General features: G+C 36.7%; 1 protein-coding gene across 1 annotated transcript in view; it reads left to right on the top strand.

The window, feature by feature from the left end:
- ARHGAP21 (Rho GTPase activating protein 21) overlaps window positions 1-19,075 on the top strand; it is a 119,501-nt gene that overhangs the window by 58,652 nt on the left and 41,774 nt on the right. Inside the window, 1 exon segment of the mRNA XM_032473852.1 lies at window positions 17,822-17,914. Within this exon segment, the coding sequence (XP_032329743.1) occupies window positions 17,822-17,914 (93 nt within the window).

Raw genomic sequence — 19,075 nt, 5'->3', positions numbered from 1 at the left:
CTACACATGGCATCACTGGTCAATCTCAAAAACATTTATTTCATTGAGGTGGAATTCACCTAACATAAAATTCAGCATTTTAAAGTGAACAATGCAATGACATTTAGTACAGAATTAAAGGATGCATATGCAATTTGCATCTCTGTCTAGTTCCAAAACATTTCATCATCCCTAATGGAAACCCATGTCCAGTAGGCGGTCACTCACGGTTCTCTCCTCCCCTGCGTCCCTGGCAACCACCAGTCTGTTCTCTGTCCCCATGAACTTACTTAACCTATTCCAGATATTTCATATAAATGGAATCATACAATATGTAATCTTGTCATATGGCTTCTTCCACTTAGTGTAATGTTTCTGAGGTTTGTCTGTGTGTTGCATGTATCAGTATTTCACTCCATTTTATGGCTGAATGATAATTACATTGTACGCATAGACCACAGTTTGTTTATCCATTCATCCACTGATGGACATTTGGGCTTTGACTATTGTGGTTAGTGCCGCTATTAAACATGCAAGTAAAGTATTTGTTTGTGTCCCTACTTTTAATTTTTTGAAGTATATACCTAGAAGTGGAATTGCTGGGTCATATGGTAAAATGCTACGTTTAAGAGTTTGAGGAACTGCTAAACTGTTTTCCATAGCAACTGTACCATTTTTACATTCCCCTCCGCAATATATGAGGACCCCAGTTTCTCCACATCCTCACTCACAACACATGTATTCCATTTTTGTATTATAGTCAACCTAGCGTGTATGAAGTGGGATCTCATTTTGGTTTGCTTTGTATTTCCTTAATAACTAAAGATATTGAGCATCTTTTCATGGGCTTGTTGGCCATTTTTATGTCTTTGGAGAAATGTCTATTCAAAGTCCACTGCCCATTTTTTAATTGGGCTGTCTGTCCTTGTGTTTTTGAGTTATACGTGTTCTTTATAAATTCTAGATACTAGGCCCTTATCAGATACATGATTTGCATATATCTTCTCTCATTCTGTAGGTTGTCTTTTTATTTTCTTGGTAATGTCCTTTGACGCACAAAATTTTAAATTTTGATGAAGTCTAATTTCAAAAATCAAAATTTTCAGAGTTTTCAAAAATCAGAATAAATTTGATGAACTCTAATCTACTTTTGTTGCTCATACCTTTCCTGTCAAACTCATTTTGATTAGTGAAGAAGCCAAGTACAAAAGAGTGTGTATCTAATTCCATTTATATGAAACTCTAGGAAAGACAAATCTAAACAAAATCTGTGGTTGCCTGAGTTGACTGGGCAGGGGCACAAGGGAAGTTTTTGGCATGATAGAAAAATGTTCTGTATCGTGATTGTGGTGATGGTTGCATGGGTGTATATACATTTGTCAAAACTTACAAACTGTACTTAATAGATACATCTTGTCTTAGGTAAGCTATAATATAATAAAGTTGGTTTAAAACAGACAAGAACCTATACAGTTTAGTTATTCAATTTAATGTTGATGGACATTTAGGTTTTTCCCAATGCTTAGCTATGTCACATACTGCAACTATGAGCCTTGTTATTACATGTACTGATGTGCATATATATGCTCATTTCTAGTCGGTATATACATCTAGGAATGTCGTTACTGAGTCATAGGTAAGCACACAGTCACATTTAGTAGATACTGCTAAAAAGTTTCCCAAAATGAGTGTACAGTTTTTCACAACCACCAACAAGGTATGGGAATTCCGGTTGCTCCATATCTTCACTAACACTTGGCACTTGTCAGTCTTTTAAATTTTATTCATTCTAGTGGGTGTATAGTGGTGTGGAATTTGGATTGATTTAAAATTTCTTGATGGAGAAGGAAGTAGCTCAGTGGTAGAGTGCGCGTTCAGCGTGGAAGAGGTCCTGGGTTCTATCCCCAGTACCTCCATTAAAAAAATAAAATTTCTTGAAAGTGATGAAATTGATTACCTTTTATTTGATTATTAGCTATCAGTCTCTTTTAAATAATTTGTAGGAGTCTAAATATTCTTGATGAAAATTTGGTTAGTTTTATGTATATATAATATATATAGATATACTAGATACTCAGCTATGACTTGCCTTTCAATTTCTTATTAGTAATTCTGATAAAGGAAATTTTGTAATTTTAATGTAGTCCAAATTATCAGTCTTTCCTTTTATGGCTAATAATTTGAGTGCTATTGAAGACTTTTTTTCTACTTGGTGGTCATGAAGATATTTTCCCTGTGTTATCTTCCAAGGTGCTTTATTGTGTTGTTACTTAACAATTAAACCTGCAATTCACTTGTAATTGATTATTTTTACATGTAGTATGGGATCAAGATTAATTTTTTCCCCATACGGATATGCATTTGGCCCAGCACGATTTAGTGAAAAGACTGTACTTTTTCTATGGCTCTCTAATACCACCTTGATCATAAAGTGCCTGTATATGTGTGGCTGTGTTTCTGGAGTTTATTCCAGGGGTTGGCCTGTACCTCATTTTTGCACAGCTTCCAAACTAAGAATAGTTCTCTATTTTTAAAGGGTTGTTTAAAAAAAGAAGAATATGCGACAGAGCCCATGTGAGTCCTGCAAAGGTTAAAATATTTACCATCTGGCCCTTTACAGAAAATTCTCACTCAGTTTGCTAGTACATCAGTACTTCATTGGATGGTTTGCTGCCCATGTCTTTGTCCCGTTAAAATAACTATTCTGTCAATAGTTATAATAAAATCACTAAGGTATTTGTACTTTGCTATTATGGGCAGTGCTTCCTAATGTAAAAACGTATACCCACATGTATGCACTTACACACAGATAATAATAAGTGATTCTGTGTGTTGCTAGTAACAGGTTAGCTTGGTATCTTTGATTTGTTCCTCTTCATTTGACAGGTGGGAGACATGGGAAAGGAGGGCTCCAGAGAATTCTAAGTAAACAGGACAAAACAAAACACTAGGGAGCCCCAGATGTAAAGGACAGTGATGGGGGGTGTGTGTGTGTGTGGTGATATTTATGTATTTTTTGGAAAGATTGAAGGAACTTGAAACTTATGCTTAGGGAGAGAAAGTGATAGCTTTCAGTACATTCAATAGCTTTCAAATGTTTGAAAGGCTATTTTGTATAAGGTGGCTTAGGTTTAGGTTGATGTTTTACAATTTATGAAAGACGGAAAGAGGCTCCTTCCCCAGTTTCAATCCCGACTCATATTTTGGAGACAGTTAATCTGAGTGATTGTGGTAAACAAGGAAAGACTTTCTGCTTCCTACTGTACCTGTTCCAGGGAGGTGACAGCAGTAACATAGATCTGATACAGGAAAATAGAAAAATAAGAAGGGTGATGATATGCTTTATCAAGAATTGTTCTTTAGAATGTTCGAAGTAAAATTTTCCTGCATACCCAGACTATTCTTTTTTTTTTTTTTTTAACGTTTTCATATGTTACTTTAAGAACAAAGGTCACTAAGGGTGGAAACTGCCTTTCATTGTTGAATTTTCAGTGCCCAGTAAGTACATGGTATGTTGTTGGAGCACAAACATGTGTTGGGTAGATGTACTGAATACAGGGTGGTACCACCACCTTCACCGGGCACAATTTAAAAATCACTGTTTCTAAAGCTGCAAAGTTGAACAAGTTAGTGTCTGACCTCAGCTGTTGAGGAAGAAAATTACCTCTCTCTTCTTCCTTCCTATTTTCCAGTCCTAGACTGTTCTGGAAATCACTTCTCTATAGAAAGTGTTTGTTCCAGAGAGGACCTGTAATTCAGTGGTTTTTGAGCTGTCTTTTCCTAGTTGCTCCATAACTTAAGACCTTGATCAAAGACACTTAACTGGATGGGCCCATTTTTCCCCTGATTGCTCTTGGTTAGTCTACACTCAAAATATGTGATTCATAGATCCAGTTAATAAAAAGTGAATTCTGCTAGCTATGGTCCCTGTTCTTGAAGTTTTTGTTTGTTTGTTTGTTCGTTTTCCAACACACAAAAATTAGTTTTATTTCTTTACACTGATAATGAACAAACCAAAAATAAGAAACAACTCCATTTACAGTAGCATCCAAAAATAAAATACCTAGGAATAAAGTTAACAAGATGTTAAGACTTGTACACTAGAAACTAGAGAGCACTGTTGAAAGAAATTAAAGAAGACCTAAGTAGAAGGAAAAATATTTAGTGTTCATTGATTGGAAGACCCAATGTTGTTAAGATGGCAGTACTCCCCAAAGCAATCTACAGATTCAGTGCAGTCCCCATCAAATTTTCAATGGCATCTTTTTGCAGAAATGGAAAAGCTAATCCTCAAATTAATAAGTAACTGTAAGAAATCCCAAATAGCCATAACAATATTGAAAAGAAGACTAAAGTTGGAGTATGCACACTTTCCAATTTCAAAACTTACCACAAAGCTACAGTAACCAAAACAGTGTGGAACTGGCACTAGGTAGGCACATAGACCCATGTGACAGAATTGAAAGTCCAGATAGAAACTCAAACATCTGTGACCAATTGATTTTTTTGGTAGTTTGTACACTTTAAAAAAAAAAAACACACCTTTATTGTGGTATGATTCCTGTACAGTAAACTACACACATTTTAGATGTACAGTTAGATGAATTTTAATAGATGTATACACCAATGAAGCCACCACCACAATCAAGATAGCTAACATTTCCATCCCTCCCCAAGAGGTGCAATTTTTGAATCCCCAGTTTATCCTTTTTCCTCCCTAGGAACTGTACGTTTGTTCTTTATGTCTGTGAGTCTGTTTCTGTTTTGTAGATAAGTTCATTTGTGACCTTTTTAGATTTTTTTAGATTCCACATGTATGCGATATCATATAGTGTTTTTCTTTCTCTTTCTGACTTACTTCACTTAGAATGACAATCTCCAGCTCCAAGCATGTTGATGCCAGTGGCATTATTGTAGTCTTTTTTGTGGCAGAATAGTATTCCAGTGTGTGTGTGTGTGTGTGTGTGTGTACCACAACCTCTTTATCCAGTGGACATTTGGGTTGTATCCATGTCTTGGCTGTTGTAAATAGTGCTGCTGTGAACATTGGGGTCCATATGTCTTTTTGAATTATAGTTTCCTCCAGATATATACCCAGGAGTGGGATTGCTGGATCCTATGGTAAGTCTATTTTAAGTTTTTTGAGAAACCTCCTTTCTGTCCTCCATAGTGGCTACACCAAATTACATTCCCACCAACAGTGTAGAAGGATTCCCTTTTCTCCACAGCCTCTCCAGCATTTATCATTTGTGGACTTTTTAATGATGGCCATTCTGACTGGTGTGAGGCGATACCTCATTGTAGTTTTGTTTTGCATTTCTCTAGCAATTAGTGATGTTGAGCATCTTTTCATGCTTGTTGGCCATCTGGATGTCTTCTTTGGAAAGATGTCTGTTTAAGTCTTCTGCTCATTTTTTTATTAGGTTGCTTGTTTTTTTTTTTTAATACTAACCTGTATGAGCAGTTTGTATATTTTGGAAATTAGTTGCTTGTTGGTCACATCATTTGCAAATATTTTCTCCCATTCTGTGTGTTGCCTTTTCACTTTTTTGATGGTATCCTTAGCTGTACAAAGCTTTTAAGTTTAAATAGATCCTATTTGTTTATTTTTGCTTTTATTTCCATTAGTCTAGGAGCTGGTTCGAAAAAAATATTGCTGTCATTTATTTCAAAGGGTGTTCTGCCTATGTTTTCCTCTAGGAGTTTTATAGTATCTGGTCTTATATTTAGGTCTTTAATCCATTTTGAGTTTATTTTTGTATGTGGTGTTAGAGAATGTTCTAGTTTCAGTCTTTTACAGGTAGCTGTCCAGTTTTCCCAGCATCACTTGTTGAAGAGATACTGTCTTTTTCTCCACTGTATATTTTTACCTCATTTGTTGTAGATTAATTGACCATAAGTGTATGGGTTTGTTTCTGAACTTTTTATCCTGTTCCATTGATCTATGTGTCTGTTTTTGTGCCAGTACCATACTGTTTTGATAACTGTAGCTTTGCAGTATAATCGAAGTCAGGGCACCTGATTGCCCCAGATCTGTTCTCCTTTTTTAAGACTGTTTTGGCTATTCAGGGTCTTATACAAATTTTAACATTTTTTTGTTCCAGCTCTGTAAAAAATGTCAATGGTATTTTGATGGGAATTGCATTGAATTTGTAGATTGCCTTGGGTAGCCTGGCCACTTCCACAATATTGATTCTTCCAATCCAAGAACATGGTATATCTTTCCATCTGTTTATGTCATCTTCAATTTCTTTCATCAGTGTCCTGTAGTTTTCAGTGTACAGATCCTTTGCCTCCGTGGGTAGGTTTATTCCTGGATATTTTATTCTTTTTTGGTACGATGGTAAATGAGATTGTTTCCTTAATTTCTTTTTCTGCAATTTCATTGTTAGTGTATAGAAATATGACTGATTTCTGTATATTAATTTTGTATCCTGCAACTTTACCAAATTCATTGATGAGTTCTAGTAGTTTCTGGTCGCTTCTTTAGGGTTTTCTATGTATCGTATCATGTCTTTTGTAAACAGTGACAGTTTTACTTCTACTTTCCCTATTTAGACCTGCACTTGAAGTTTAGCAGATAACTTTTCATCTTTGGTATAGAACCACAGGAGAAATATTTGCATGCGAATGCTAAATGCATCAAGTCTAGAAATCTATTTCCTGTTGTTTAGTGAGCATTTGTTGAGTCATTGCTGTGAGCCAGTCACTGAACTAACTGCTGGGAAGGGAGCAGTCTGACCCTTAATCTCACTTCCTTTAGGTAGTGGTTCAGATGTCACCTGCTCGAGATGACTTCCCTGACAGTTTCCTAAAAACAGTATCCCAGCCCTGCCTCTCACCCTCCCTTCCCTTCTCACGATGTTTATTATTCTCCGTAACACTTTTCACCAGCTCTCATACTACTTACTTCTTGTTGAACATTTTTCTACCTCAGTTGGATAAGAGAGCAGGAACTTCACTTTGTTTTTTACTTTTTTTCTTTAAGCTCAAAATAGTTTCTGGCATATATAGTGAACATTTATATAGGACAGTGGAAGGTGAAGGTGTAAAAGAATGACATAGTGGAGAAACAGAGACAACTACAATTGTGGCAGGGTCACAGCACAGTGAATCATCTTACCACTGGGGAAGGCTTCTCAGATGGAATGTGCGTTGTGCTGAATAGGGTTTCATCAGGACAAAGGAGAAACAGCATTCCAGAACAGATTTCTGAGATACTTAGAAGTTGTATTTGCCCAGATTTGGTGGTAGGACTTGGGGGTAGATAGTGTGTCACCAGTTAAAGATGACTTGTGGAGGATTCTGCGTGGATTTTCTGGCATGAAGAGTGGATAAGTGGAGGTAGCATTACCTGAGGGTTACTGAAAGGGAAACACAGCTACCTCCTTCTCCTGGGGAAATGAGTAGTTTGGGATGAGTTACATTTCTGATGCTGGTAGAATGTTCAGAACTTGGTTAAACACTGGAATGTGGAGGTCACAGAGAGAGGTGGGGGTTGAAAACAGATTTGGAAGTCACCATTATAAATGCTGTAATTAAAACCTAGGCGTAAATGAAACATACATACACACAGAGCATGAAGACATGTGCGTAGATAGAACCGTAGGGAAGACAACATCTAACTGTCGGTCAGAGAAAGAAGGCTCAGAAAGGGGATCTGAGAGTAAAATTTGGAAGGTATGAGGACAACCAGGAGGAGTCGATGATTTGCTAAGTAAGAGGTGATAATTTTAGGGGAGGGTGGATGATTTGTCATTTGTCCTTAGAATGGGGACTAAAAAGACACGATTGGACATGACCTGATAAGTAGCAAATTGATAAAGTTACCAAGAACAGGTTCAGTACAGTGGGCCGAGGGGATAAGGAAACCAAGTATCAGTGGCTTGCAACATAAATTAGAGCGATGAATGGATGGGAGTGGGGTGGGTGGGCGGTTCTGCCCCCAGGGGATACTTGTCAGTGTCTGAGAAACCCTGAATTAGAAGCACAGAAATGAGGGTGAGCTTAGACTGTTCTTCAAGGAGAATGAAAATGAAGGGATGAAGCATGAGAGATGATACCTGTGGGGAACGGTAGGGAAAAGATTTGTTGTTCTCTTAAGGTGGGGAAGCTCTTTGTATGTTGTGAGATCTGGAGAGAAGAGAGTTTGGCTAAAGTTAGTTTGTTTTTAATAGAGGTACTGGAGATTGAGCCCAGGACCTTGTGCATGCTAAGCATGTGCTCTACCACTGAGCTATACCCTTCCACACTCCACCCCCCTCACCGAATTTTTATACTCAGAGACCATTTGGGGAGCAAGGCCCTGAGGAAGGCTGGTAACTAGTCCTCACTTGAGATAGAACTGAGGGAAGTAAGGATAGGCAAAGGTTTGGGGAAAAAAAATTGAGGATACAGCAGTTGAGATACAGTGAAAGTAAAAGACAAAGTCATCCAAATAGAAAATCCAGATGGAATAGCAAGTCCAAGAAGGTTATTAGAAGCTGGAAACAGCAACCGTGAGGGAATGGAAATTAAAATACAAACAGCAGGAAAGGATGTGGAGAAAAGGGAACCCTCCTACACTGCTGATGGGAGTGTACTTTGGTGCAGCCATTATGGAAAACAGTATGGAGATTCCTTAAAAACTAAAAACAGACGTACCATAGGATCCAGCAGTCCCACTCCTGGGCATATATCTGGAGGGAACTCTAATTTGAAAAGACACATGCACCCCAGTGTTCATAGCAGCACTGTATACAATAACCAAGACTTGGAAACAACCTAAATGTCCATCAACAGATGACTGGGTAAAGAAGGTGTGGTATATTTATACAATGGAATACTACTCAGCCATAAAAAAGAAAAAATAATGCCATTTGCAGCAACATGGATGAACCTGGAGATTGTCATACTAAGGGAAGTAAGCCAGAAAGAGAAAGAAAAATACCATATGATATCACTCATATGTGGAATCTAAAAAAAGAAAAAAAGAGGACACTAATGAACTCATCTACAAAAGAGAAACAGACTCAGACATAGTAAACAATCTTATGGTTACTGAGGGAAAGGAGGTGGGAAAGGATAAATTAGGGAGTTTTGAGATTTACAAATGTTAGCCACTATATATAAAAATAGATTTAAAAAATTCTTTATAGCACAGGGAACTATATTCAATATCTTGCAATAACCTTTAATGAAAAAATATGAAAATGAATATATGTATGTATATGCATGACTGGGACATTATGCTGTACACCAGAAATCGACACATTATAACTGACTATACTTCAATTAAAAAAAATACAAGCAGCAGGCTTTAATGAGTAGTGCCAAGCACTTTGCTGAGCTTGGAAACTCTAAATCAGGGGGTTATGGAGTTTTACCCTGCTGAAATCTCAGAGGAGGGGGTCTGGTTGGAATTCTCCATGGTTGGACGTGGGCAAGTGGAATGCTTTGAAAGTTCAAGGGGGAAGAGAAGTTGAGGTTGTTTGTGAATGTGGCTATAATACTGATCTGTGGGCAACCTTAGTGAGAAAGTGATTTCTGGGAGACCGATAGTCTTGAAGAGCAGAGAGGACTAAAGGGATTGATTGGAAGGTCTCAAGAAAGATGAATGGCAGGTTTAATCAGTTAAAGGGTCGGGCAGTGGTGAGGTCAGAGATGGAAAGATAGTTGCCCCTGGTTAGAGCCCTGCAACAAATTTTTCTGGGTTTGCATAGAACTTAAAATCTAGCACAACTGGAATAGCAGGGCTGTGAATCCACACGTGATACATACTTTGTGAAATTCCTGGAGGTTTAGAGAGAGAAAAAACGATGCTGCATAAACTTCAGGTACTCCAGAAGACAGATCCCAGGACTGTTTTGTCCGTTGTAGGGTAATCGGCTCCTGGCATTTCGTAGGAGCCCAGTAAATATTTGTTGAATGAATAACACCCTCCGGAGTCTTCCTTGCCTACATAGTTGATGGCGCCGGAAAAGTTCTGGTTCACGTCTGACACCTAGTGGTATTGTACTCCAATTACAATTAAGTGGCAGCATTTTCCTTCTATTTGAGGTCCTGAAACAAGTCTCCGAGTTGGTTTTGAGCAGCCTTGCTATTGGCATTTACCAGGACTTTTAATTTACCAGCAGTAAATATTCATTGAGCACCCACTAAACGTCAGACACTATTCTGTGTGCCCTAGATTTTCATACAGCGCGTGTTCTTTTGCATGTATGACCTCACTGAATTTGAATACATAGGCAGAGCATTCCATCAAGAGCAGGAAACTTGTTCCAGAACTTAATTTTGGGCTTCTATTGTGATTACACATATGAGACCTTTCTAAGTTTGTTTCACAGTTTTTGGTGCTACCATTTCTATGTCATGAAATACTGCTTTTCATTAGTGCCAGGTATGCTTTTAGGAAGATGAAAAGAGAAGGAAAGCTTGCCTTTGTTGTCAGTTTATATGATCCACATTGTGCAGGACACCACATAATATGGAAAACTGTGAACAGGATTTTGTTCTCTTTAAGAAGAAGTAAAAGTTCTTATTTGTTAGTGATGCATACTGAAGTATTTAAAGAATTTATGAGTGAATGGACATGATACCTGGGATTTGCTTTAAAAATACTTGAAAAAAAATGTGAGTATAAATGAAACAAGATGACAGATTTTTAATAATTATTTAAATTATGTTCTTGGGGATTTATTTTGCTGTTTTTCTCCACTTTTGTTTATGCTGGACATTTTCCACACTAAAAAGTAAACCCCCCAAAATTAGATGGGTGTGGGCTGGAAGAAAGTTAGTCATGATTAAATTAGAATGTGATCTGCTTTTTAGTATTTAGCAGATTTCCTTACTTCACTTTGTTCTATCTGATATTACTTGAAGATGAGGTTGAGTAGCAAGTATGTGTTTGCTTATACCAGTTGAAATGTTATTGAAGCCTGACAGGTGACTTTCTACTGACATTGTCTAGAGGTTATTGGAATTTTCAGTTTGAAGCTCAAAGATTGGAGGCTTGGGAGATAGAATTTTAAAGTGCTGGCTGTGATTTTGGAGATGAGAGCATCTTAAGTGGAAATTTGGCGACACCTAGGTTTAAAAAGCTGTGAGTTTTTTGTTTGTTTGGTTGGTTTTTTGTTTTTTGCTTTGGGTTTTTTTTTATTTTGTTTTGTTTTGTTTTGTTTTGTGCTTCTGCCCAGTACTCTGCCGTTGCCAGTCTTCTTATATTGGAGTCTACTTAATTACCATATAGGATGTATTTATCATATGATACATCTAGATTTTTGATGTTTGGTGATGTATCTCTGTTGGGCTCTTCAGATAGTTTTGTATGCCACTAGCAAACCAAACCCCTCAATAAAAATTAGAAGCCTGTTTTCAGCAATAAAAAACCTCTATGAAATATTTCAGGCAAACATAAAGGGGAAAAATGTAATTTCCAAATGCTTGCCACCTCTCTTTGTCATCTTAACATTTTTACACCCCCATCCCCATTTCTCCCTCCTTCCCTCCCCGCTCTGAACCCCCCCCCCAACATAGATGATTATAAATATGGTTGAAGCCCTTCTCTACCACTCGTTCCCTGTTCTCTTCCCCCAGAGGTCACCACTAGCCTGGATTTGGTGCTTATTACTCCTTCTGTTTGTTTTTTGCCTTTTGCTCAATAAATGCTTCTCCATGCCCTGTTTTTCTGTGGCAATCTACGACCCATTAAAGAGAAGCAAAGATCATCTTTCATTTTTTAGATATAACTTTTTTTTTCATTGAAGTGCAGTCAGTTACAGTGTGTCAATTTTTGGTGTACAGCACAGTGTCCCAGTCATGCATATACATACATATATTCGCTTTCATATTCTTCTTTTATTAAAGGTTACTGCAAGATATTGAACATAGTTCCCTGTGCTACAGATTTAACTTTGATATCTATGTGTCTCATTCTATATTTGGTTTCAATTATTTTTGGTCTGAAAAATAGATATTAATTTCAATAAGCTATTTAGTTGATTTTCTTTAAATAATGCCTGGAGCTTTAGTGCTACATTATATGACCTCTTTAGCTTCCTGCCTTTGTTCAGAGCACGTGCCTTGCAAGGCTTATCTAACTTTCATATGAAGCACAGATTAATTTCAACAGCCTTTTCTGTTGTAGAGGTAGAGGGGTTGTTTGGGGTTTTTTGTTTGTTTGTTTTTACAGCAAAGAAACCAATTAAAAATACTTAAAAATAATAACTATCATTATAAAAACAGAGAAGATTTGGTTCCATTAAAGAAATTGTTAACAAACTTAGGGAGTACCAGGGGGTAAAGGGAGTGGGGTGGGAAGGGAAGAATTGGGAGTTCGAGATTTGCAGATACTAAATACTATATATAAAATAAACAACAAGTTTATACTGTACAGCACAGGGAACTGTATTCAGTATCTTGTAGTAACCTATAATGAAAAAGAATATGAAAATGAATATATATATGTATGACAAACATTGTGCTGTACACCAGAAATTGACACAACACTGTAAACTGACTATACTTCAATTAAAAAAAAATTGTTCAGTAGTATCTGTGAAAACTCAGAGAGAAGGAAAAATTCTTTAAAAACCTTCAGTCTCTGTGATAACCATTATTTTCTGCTGCTTTGCTTTTGGTTAAAATGTAAGATGGTATTTTTGTTTGTTTATTTCAAGTATTTTTTTTTAACTATTAAAAAATACATTTCTCATGTCCCTAGAATTATAGGATTCCCTGATCTATACATGTTTATTTCTCTGTGTATCTTCATTACAGGGTCTTTTTTCTAACTGGTAGCATTCAGAATACGTTGTTTCTGAAAATAATCTGTTTGCTTTTAGTCCTGCTTGCTTTGTAGACTTAATATTTCAAATTTTTTTTAGCATTCTCCAAAGAAGAAGGTCACTAGAGCACTGTGGCTCTTAGACCCCAGCCTCTCTGAAGACAGATGTGCAGTACCTGTCAGAGCTGAGGGACATTTTTTAGTACAGTCTTTCTTTTTCTACCTTCTTTCCTTCAGTGTTTTTGGTCTTTGATTTCTGCTCTCTGGCTCCCCCTACTGTATGCGAGTTAAGTTTGTGTAGTTACTCTTTTTTTTTTTTTATAACATTTTTTATTGATTTATAATCATTTTACAATGTTGTGTCAAATTCCAGTGTAGAGCACAATTTTTCAGTTATACATGAACATATATATTCATTGTCACATTTTTTTCTCTGTGAGCTACCATAAGATCTTGTGTATGTTTCCCTGTGCTATACAGTGTAGTTACTCTTTGAAGCAGTACCTAATCTAGCACTGGCAGTGGGACAAGCGCTGTGTCCCCTGGCCTCAGTCACCCCTGATCTAGATGTAAACTTTCTGAAGGTTTGTCATCGGACTAGCACTTATTAAATACTCTCTGGTACTAGGCGTTATATAAGTATTTTAATGAATTCTCTCTTCTAATCGTCACAACAGACCAGCCAGTAAAAGTAAATGATCATCATCCTCATTTTTCAGCTGCGTTAACTGGGGCACAAGTAAATCATTTGTCTAAAATCACTTGAGGATGAGGTTGCCAGATAAAATACAGGATGCCCAATTAAATTTGAATTTCTGGTAGATAATAATTTTTTTGCAAAATCCAGTTACCCTACTTGGAAAATAAGTAGTAGAACTGGGATTTTAAACCATATAATCTGGTTTGGGGGCTAAGGCTGTTACGTACTGCATTTACACGGGATATGGAGACACTAGATACCACATCACCTGGATGTTCATCCAGCATTTGGATGGCAGCTGCTACCTACATATTATTATTATTTCTTTTGGTTGAATTTTTTTTCCCCAACTGATTGTATTTACTAGAATGAAAAGTATGTGTATTCTTTCTGATTTCAAAGGGTAACATTCAGTTTCAAGTAAATTCATATATGCTTTTTATATTTTCTTGTTTAAAGTCTTTACTAATTGTATGCTAAATGGCATAAAGTGGGTACCTGGTCATTTTAGCCATTCTCATCCATGTAAGATCCTTGTCTTTTGACTTCCTTTTCTCAAGTACAGAAAGATTTAATTACGTGTGTGTGTGCTAACAAGACACATTTCCCTTTCCTTTGATAAAGTGAAGGAAATGACACTTGAATATTCAAGTTATTTGGCAGTTCTTTGAAACCTGTCCTAAAGTGTTCTCAAGAAATTGAGAAATTATACGATACAGATGTAGAGCTAACTGAAAGAAGCTTTTTACTAAGAACTGCCAGGGAAGCCATTAGTCTCTGCTGAAAGATCCTACAGGGAAGGAAGTAAGGAATCAGTTTTTTCCTGAAGAATTGCCGCAATTCATGATCGGAATTTTAGTTCTGCATATCTAGAAATTGACTTTAAAAAACTAGAGGCATAAGAGATTGAATAACACACACTTTAAATCTGTTACTTACGATTTCCAGTTCCAGTGGCTTTGCAGACAGCATATATTAAAAAGAAGACACTCTTACAATTAATGAACCACGAGTTTAACACAAGACTTTTAAGTGTCAAGAAATATGGAAATTGAAGAGGAGGGGTATTTCTTAGTTAAACCTGCCTGTAATTAAAAGATACCTATGGGAAAATTTTCTGTTGTCCAGAAGGAATTGGTTAACATCTAGGTAGTTTTAACAGCAAGTCAGAATTTTAGAAAAAAGTCCAGGAAGGAGCATGAACAAGAAGAATCAGAGAACAGCTTCTCAGCAGGTGTAAGAGTGCTTGCTGTCAGATTGGCCCTTCTTTTAGTCTATTTCATTTTCATGTGTTTTCAGGCACAATGTACTGAAAGATTTGTCAGCGACAGAGTCTCTTTGATTTTATAATGGTGGTCATTGCAAAAATTAGTATTTCCTTCATAGAAATTAAAACAGAATTATTTTGGACTACATTTGTTCTGCATAAGTGACATTTCTTATCAGAATTTTTACAAGTCACTACTATTTGCTACCCAGCCAGCTTTTTATTATTTGGTAGAATTCATTAATGCTCATTTATACTTTGTATTTTTAAATATAAGTATGGTATAATCACCTTTGGGATATAGTGGCCTAAAAGACATTAATAAAAAAAAAGTGCTCTCTCTTTTATTATATAAATCTTTCCATGAAAGCAATGACTTGGCACAACAAAGCTTATTCAACCTTCAACTCTCTAGCCAGGAAAAAATAGATGGTTTTTCTCAAACACCAGCTGTTGTAAATGTTGAGTTGGCTACATAAGGACCTAGCCTGATTACCAACTTGATTGGAATTAAGTATTTGCCTTTTAAGTGATTCACATTGAAAAGAAACTTCCCTTTTAAATTAGCTGTGAGTGGACTGTCTGCTTGCATTCAGTAAAGCTTGACAACTGAATGAGTAGTTCAGTCACTTTGGAAGCATCAGGGAACAGCATGCTTGGATGCGGACCCGGGTTCAAATCCCTGCTCTGCCTCTTCGTAAGTTACTTGGTCTGTTTCTTCCTTGTGCAGTGGCAGTATTAGGATCATAATGCCTCTCTTGAAGGATTGATGTAATAATCAAATAATAAATTTGCTTGTTTACTGAATAATGACTTAATGAATGCCTGTTATGTGCCAAGCATTGTTCTGGGTGCTTTGAGTATCAGTGAACAAGACAAAAATCTCTTCTCTTTATTTTAGTATAAAAGACAAGCAACCAACATGTCATTTTAAGTAGTGGATGACAAGTTCTATGAAGAAAAATAAAGCCTGGAACGTACAGAGCGTTTTATTATGATTTTCAAAGTATCGCAAATAGTTTGGTCCACCTGGATTCAACAAATAACGTGTTGAATATGTATTTGCTTTATCTGACCATCCATATGTGTGTCTGGGTGTGTGGGTATCTTGGTTTATTTTTTCCCCAAAACCATCTGAAAATTAAGTTTCAGATATCATCATCATTATAATAGTAGAAATGTACTAATATAATACTGAACTATGATAATGTAATGATTACAATTAGCCCCTGAGTACTTCAGCAAGCATCTCTTAAGAATCAGGGCATCCTTCCTTGTGTTAGGGATTTAACTAGTATTAGTTCTCTTTCCTCCAGACCTCATGGAGAAAGCAGTCAGGGCTGTCTGTCAAGCTACTTAGAAGGGACAAAAGGATTTATAATACTTTCATGTTATCTCAACATAGAAAACCGTGTAGAGTTTCCTTGGGAAGATATCTGATACATACATTTATGGTTTTTAAAGTCATATAATAGGTACTTTGCAGATGTGTTTTTATTTTCTTTGAAGTTTTCAATTTTTGAAAACATAAAAAGATGACCCTAGTCTTCATGTAAGCACCACGGAGAGTGGAAATACACATTTACTGAGGAATTGCTCCAATTCCTGCTATGCTGAGCGCTTTCTCGTGTTACTGAGTCTTCATAGAAACTTCAGGAATGCAAAAGCATAGAATAATTATCTCTGAACTATAAAGGTAAAAATTTATTTAAGTAAAAAGTTTTATTTAATTGCAATTGGACTACCAAGTGGCAAAGCAAGGCTTTGGATCTGTGTCTCCTGGCTTCTAAAATGCAGTCAATTTCCGCGTTTTGAGTAGAGTTGGCCATTTTACTACTTTTAGAGGATTTCTTTTCAGAGTAAATAGCTAAATATGTGAGAGAGTTGCTGATGGATGTTCCTTCATTAGTTTCTACTTCTGTTGAGCCAACTTTTGTAATACACCTGGATAAAAATTTGGTTTACATGGCAGTAATTATGGATTCTTTATATTTGACACTCAATCATATTCTTACATTCTGCCCAACTTGGCAGTTTAACAAGTATGAGTAAATTACTCCATACAGGTACATGCCTTATTTTCTCGGTTATCTTCTTCTTTAAGAATGAGGGCTGTGTCTTCTGTTTCAGCGATTCTCAGACTTGAGTGTGCATAATGGTCACATCAGTCTCTGATTCAGTAGATCCTAGGGTGGAGTGCACAGATCTGCATTTCCAGCACACTTCCTGGTTATATCAGTGCTGCTGGTCTGGGGACCACACTTTGAGAACCACTGTCTACCTGTTTGTCCCCTCTCAGTACTTGGTGCTTAGCACTTAGTTTAAATGTCCTCTCATCTGTGACTCATTCTTGGACTTCTGTGTATTCCAACTGTCAGTTGTTCGCAAATGTTAGTATAGAAGGACCATCTGGAAACTTGTTTGCAAGGCAGATTCCTGACTGAATCCCAAATCGTTGATCTTTAGCAAGCACCTTAGCTGTTAACGCCGATGATCCGTGGATAGCAATGTGTGAAATACTGACTTTCAGATCTGATCACGGGCTCCTCATCCCCATGATTGTGCGTTGCATCTGTCTCTGCTTTTTATACTGCAGTGTTAACTGTTTGTTCATGTGTCTGTCTCCCTCCAGAGTCCCTAAAGGGAAAGAACTATGTTTCGTTTAACATCATGACTTAATGCTTAACACCACGCAGTGTTAAAAAGCAGCAGAAGGGGTACCACCAGTGCAATCTAGCTGTGTGACCTTGGAGGATTTATGTAATCTCTCTGAGCCTCAGCGTCCTCTTTTATTCACTGGTGGTAGTAATACTTGCTGAGGAAATTAGCTTCAGGATGTGTATAGTATTTAGCGTCATAATTTACGTACAGAACATTTCTAGTAAATGGAAACCACGACTGTGGTGGTGGTTGTGTTATGGAATAAGCAAAATGTATTTGAGTTCATCAACCCCCCTTAATGATGACTTTAGCATCCAGAGTCAGGATATGTGTTTACCACTTCATTGAAAGAATCTTGGCTTACTTGTTGCAGTTAAGTATCATTTTATGTTGCTATTTTAAGAAAACATGGGGAGGTAAAATCTTGCCTTGGATCTTTTCTCTCCCACAGGAAAACAAAGGAACCGCCTGGAACCCATGGATACCATCTTTGTTAAACAGGTGAAGGAGGGAGGACCTGCTTTTGAAGCTGGATTATGCACAGGTGCTTATACTTTAATTTAAACTTGCCTTTTCATTTCTTTTTTATTTTGTTTCTTCCACATTTCATTTTCCATTATTCTTCCTTCTCCCTCCTTCTGTGAATTTCTTCCTTTTTCTTCACATCAAGTATTACTATTTTCCAGACCTACTAAGTTAGATGTTTTTTGATACCCAAATGGATGGGTCTGGACAGAAAGAACGTGATATGAATTGATAAATTGTGAAAGCTTTGAGTTATCAGTCACATAACAGACTCTTGGAGGCCCTTTTAAACAGCCTATTTTGCATACATTTAGTTTTGACAAAGGTTTACCAAACAGCAAAATGATGAAGGTATTTTTTGATATAATTGAAATAGCCTTCTTGGATCTCTGAGTCCTGGAGGTGCCTGACCTGCCAGAGGTGAGTGAATCACTGCAAGACAAAAAGCAGTTTAAGTCTCCAGTGCAACAAAGGCCTGGCTTCATCTGTAGATGAATGTGGATGTGGTCTGGCAGGTGTATATTCTAAAGTATCTTGTGATTTGGGATTTTAATTAAAACTACGTAAGATTTAGTTTAGATTAATGCGCACGCTAAAATTTTCTCGCCTTTAAACATAAAATCATTTAAAATGGGAATTAGTGAAAAATATTTTTTACTGCCTTTTGAATAAAATGTCATCTTTTCGGCTACAAATATAGTTTGGAAGTGTCATTGCCAAGATTTATTAGGGATGCACCATTAATTTATTAATTATCTTTTTAGTCATAGTTAAAGGAAGTCTAATTTCAGTATTATTAGTATATATAATCTGCATATCAGTGAACATACAGGATTCCATTACCTAGAATCATCTGTCATGTTCTAAGCCTCACAAGGCTGGGAAGATGAAGTGGAGGGGCTGTGTGCACAAAAAGTACATTTTAAATATTTTCCTTTTTTCCCTGTCTTTTCTCATGATTTTCCTTTCTGCTCTGCTCAATTTTTCCGAGTAATCCAAATATCCTTTTCCCCATTAAAATGAAGAACGAGTTAATATATATAAAGTCAAAGCTATGTGTATAACCATGTTTAGTTCTGTAATGTAGCACCAATCAATGAACTAAATAGATGGGGAGAATGCCACAAGGAAATCAGCTGGACTGAAATTAGAGGACACTGAGATCACAATCAATCAGTTG

The sequence above is a fragment of the Camelus ferus genome, chromosome 35 (genome assembly GCF_009834535.1).
Source record: "Camelus ferus isolate YT-003-E chromosome 35, BCGSAC_Cfer_1.0, whole genome shotgun sequence".
NCBI lineage: Eukaryota > Metazoa > Chordata > Mammalia > Artiodactyla > Camelidae > Camelus > Camelus ferus.
The sequence above is the reverse complement of the archived record's forward strand: the minus strand, read 5'-3'. Positions and strand labels throughout refer to the sequence as shown.